This window comes from Orycteropus afer, unplaced genomic scaffold (genome assembly GCF_000298275.1).
Source record: "Orycteropus afer afer isolate SDZICR_OR568_19922 unplaced genomic scaffold, OryAfe1.0 scaffold00187, whole genome shotgun sequence".
NCBI classification, from domain to species: domain Eukaryota; kingdom Metazoa; phylum Chordata; class Mammalia; order Tubulidentata; family Orycteropodidae; genus Orycteropus; species Orycteropus afer.
The window spans coordinates 513157-517109 of NW_006921774.1; the positions used below are offsets into that span (position 1 = coordinate 513157).

At 35.3% G+C, this 3953-nt stretch overlaps 1 protein-coding gene across 1 annotated transcript in view; it reads right to left on the reverse strand.

The window, feature by feature from the left end:
• The window catches only part of NBAS (NBAS subunit of NRZ tethering complex), a 750019-nt gene that overhangs the window by 191495 nt on the left and 554571 nt on the right, over positions 1–3953 (reverse strand). The window contains exon 41 of the mRNA XM_042781864.1: positions 7–33. Coding sequence (XP_042637798.1) covers positions 7–33 — 27 coding nt within the window. The remainder of the gene's footprint in view (positions 1–6; positions 34–3953) is intronic.

The window sequence follows — 3953 nt, forward strand, 5'->3', positions numbered from 1 at the left end:
GGTAACCATCTTGATTAGCTCTTTGGGATCAGCCTGTGAAATGCATGAATTTTTTTTTTTTTAAACAAACATTTTACAAATATGTACAACTTAGTGACAAAGAGAAGACCATGTCTCCTAGGCAACTATTTGGCCCTTGCCACTGCTGACATTTAATGAAAGTTCACACCTGCCCCAAGAAGTCAATGAGAGAGGTAGCACTTTACCCATTTTGCAGACTACAATGATAAGATGCACAACTGAAACTAGAAGCAATCTCTGTATTTCTGCTTTGTTCTTTCACCTTATAACCTCCACAAATTTTTTAAAAAAACAATATTTTCTTGCTTTTAAACTATATCAATCTATGGCAGATATGCTCCCCAATCATCTGCTCATTTATGATAATTCATCCTGGAACTAATTTTCATCATCTTTGCTTCTGGATAAATTTTCTTTTGACCATCATAAGTGTTCTCAGTAAGAAAGTTGCAGTTCAATAACTGTATTATAAATCCTAGACAGCTGAAGAGAAGAGTGTTTCTTCCAGGGATAAGTTAGGGAAAAAAATCCACCCTGGTTTCTGAAATCATAAATACTTCTACAGTTGCATAAAAAAAAGCATCTCACTAACTTTTACTTTGCTCAATTTGAGACTCAATGGGATATTGTGCTATAATTTTTAGCAAGTTTCTCCAACAACAATAAAATTATTCAAATAGAAAAAACCCAGAATTCAACAGCTGACAGGAAAGGAGAGTAAGTGATTAACTGACCACATTTATTTATATTAAATTGGCTTAGATGTCAATGAAGCAATAGCAGCTCAGTTATGATTTTGGAATTACTTAACAGGGAGTTTAATATGTGAATAGCATTAATTCAATCAGTCCCAATTTCTGGAAAGCCATGGTATGTATTTTAATATAAGAAAATTAGGAAAAAACTCCATATTTTACTTTTGGTTCTCAGAAACATACTCCTAATTATAGTAAGCTGTCAGCATTTTAATGTGTAAGGCATTATTCTGAGCTACACAGGAGATTTGTCAACGTCAAGACTGTATTACCAAACATAGCATGACATGCTCTCTCTTGATCTGATGGAGAAACAATCTGGGAGTACTGATAAAAACCAATTAAAGAAATCTTCCTGGCTTCCAACAGGTGGATTTAAGAAAAAGTCAACCTTATTATATTAAATCTTTTCTCCTACCTTTCTGTATACACTGAGTCCTACTCTGAAAAACCACAGATATGTTACTAAAGTCAACAGATCTGAATTGAATACTAACTCTTCCACAAGTAAACTATAAGAGATTCATATTTTATTCATTCAATGGTGAACCTATTATTTACCAAAAGGTGCCCTAGTAAAATAGTGGTTAAACACTGGACTTCTTATCAAAAAGTTGGCAATTCAAACCCTCTAGTTGCTCCATGGGAAAAAGATGTGGCAATCTGCTTCCACAAAGACTTACAGCCTTGGAAACCCTACGGGGCAGTTCTACTATGTCCTACAGGGTCGTTATGAGTCAGAATTGACTCAACAGCACTTTTTTTTTTTTTCTGTTTATTTTGTTATTATGTACACCAAGAGATGTACCATAAACATGTGATCCCCTTTTGTCCAAGAACTAAAGTCTATTAGAAGAGACTGTCAAGCAAAATGGGGTGATACAAGATAGGGTGCTAAAGGAATACAGAAAAGTGGGATTTGGGCAAGTGTCAAAGAAGTCTGCTTGGTAATTAATGTTTAGGCTAACTACCCAGGTATTAATAGAAAAATCTCTGAAAAAAAAAATAGGCAGACTGATTACAGCAAAGGTTGGAGTACGTGTTAAGGTCTAAAAACAAGGAAAAACATTACACCTTCTAGAACTGTTCAATCTCAACAGAGCAAAACAGGAGATAAGGCTAAAGACATAAGTAGAGGACAGATCTACAAGGGTCTTGTATATCATATTAAAGAATCTAATGAAGAAAATAAAAAGCTCCTAAAGTTTTTTGAGCAGAAAAGCACAATGGTAAAAATTTCTTCTTACCAAAATCACAGGAAAGCTGGGTGGAAAGATGGGAGTGAATAGAGTAAAATGCAATTACAGAATGATTTGGGAATCATCTCCATATGGATGCTATTGCCAGCAAGGATTTAGGCAAAGGAGACTCTATGTCTTCAGGATTGGTACCAGTGTAGGGATAGTGGCCTACACACTTTTCAGTTGACCTGAATTGTGTAACGTGTCTTCCATTTTCTATTTTCATTGTATTCTAATTTATGAATAAATGCAATTTATAAAATGAATTCCAAGGCCAGATAAAGATCAAATCTCCAAAATGGTAGAACATGGCTATAATGAATATAATTACTAGTACTAAAATTTACACAGGGTTTTCTTCATTCTGCAGAAAGTTTCAAGTCTTCACATGTTGTTGTTATGCGCAGTAGAGTCAGACCTGACTCACAGCGACCCCTCCTTGGGATTCCGAGGCAGTATCACTATGGAAGTAGATTGCCCAACCTTCCTTCCAAGGAGTGGCTGGTGAGTTCGAACCGCCAGCCTTCTGGTTAGCATTCAAGTGCCTTAGGCACTATGCTACTAGAGCTCTTCACATATAACCTTAATATTCACATGTAGCAAAAACAGTGTATTATTTCCTTTTGATAAAGAAAATGACTGGGCATAGTGAAATAAGCACAGGCAGACAGAACTTACTAGCTATGTGATTTTGTGCAAGTTAATTAACAAACCATGAGTTTCATTGCCTCATCTATAAAATGTCAATAATAATATATAGCTGCCCTACTTGTGAGAAGCCTCAGAGATAAACTCAAACCAAACTTACTACCATTGATTCAATTCCGACTCATAATGATCCCAAGTGGGTTTCCAATGCTATAAATCTTTACAGAAGCAGATTGCCTCATCTTTCTTCCACAGAGTGGCTGTTAGGTTTGAAGCACTAACATTTTGGTTAGCAGCCAAATGCCTTAACCACTATACCACCAGAGCTCCTTCAGAGATAATGTACATAAAATACACAAACCAAAGCCTGGCATAACTCAGATGTTCTACAAATGAGTGGGAATATGGAACTCGTTCAAAGGCATACATCAATCATACTTTAATTATACCTTTATTATATAATTTGTTTTACAATGCTTTCTTGTATAAATACTAAATTATAGCTTACTGTGGACAGGGATGATGTCTACTTAAAGTATTTATCTTTTACAGAACATAATAGAATTCCCTTCAGAAATCTGGTTCTTGGTAAAATGAGGCATACTAAACAGCAGTGACTTTCAAGTCAGTAATACTAGTTTAGACTACCAGTTGCCAACAAGTCAGCTCTGACTCATGGCAACCCCATGAGTGTCACAAGTAAAACTGTTCTCCATAGGGTTTTCAATGGCTGATTTTTCAGAAGTAGATCACTAGGTTTTATTTAAGAGGTACCTTGGGGTAGACTCAAAGCTCTAACCTTTTAGTTAGCAGCCAAGCTTTAATTGTTTACAGCACCCAGAGAGTCAAATGTAAACTCTACTCATAAGTGTATGTAATTTGGGGTAAGTTACTTCATATCTATTTCTTCATCTTTAAAAGCATGTCAATAATCATGCTTTTCTCAGGGTTTGTTGTGAGACACAAATAAGGTATTTTACAGCACTCTTTTCTTTACATTATATGTAAAGGCAAATTGGACCCAGAACTTATTCTCAAAGAATTAAAAATGAATTAATTGACAAAGATGTACACACAAACAATTTTCACAGGGCATCTGAATATAAACAGTACAATAGCCTCACAAACCAAAAGATCTGGGAGAAATTAATTCATTCTCTTGAGTTTTCTGGACCTCAGTTCTCTTCACATGTAAAATAAAGGAATATCACAAGTCAGTTACCCTTCTAGGACTAAAATCTTATGAATGTATAGCAGGTTGTCAGGTTATAAAGGTCCAACTTAAGGA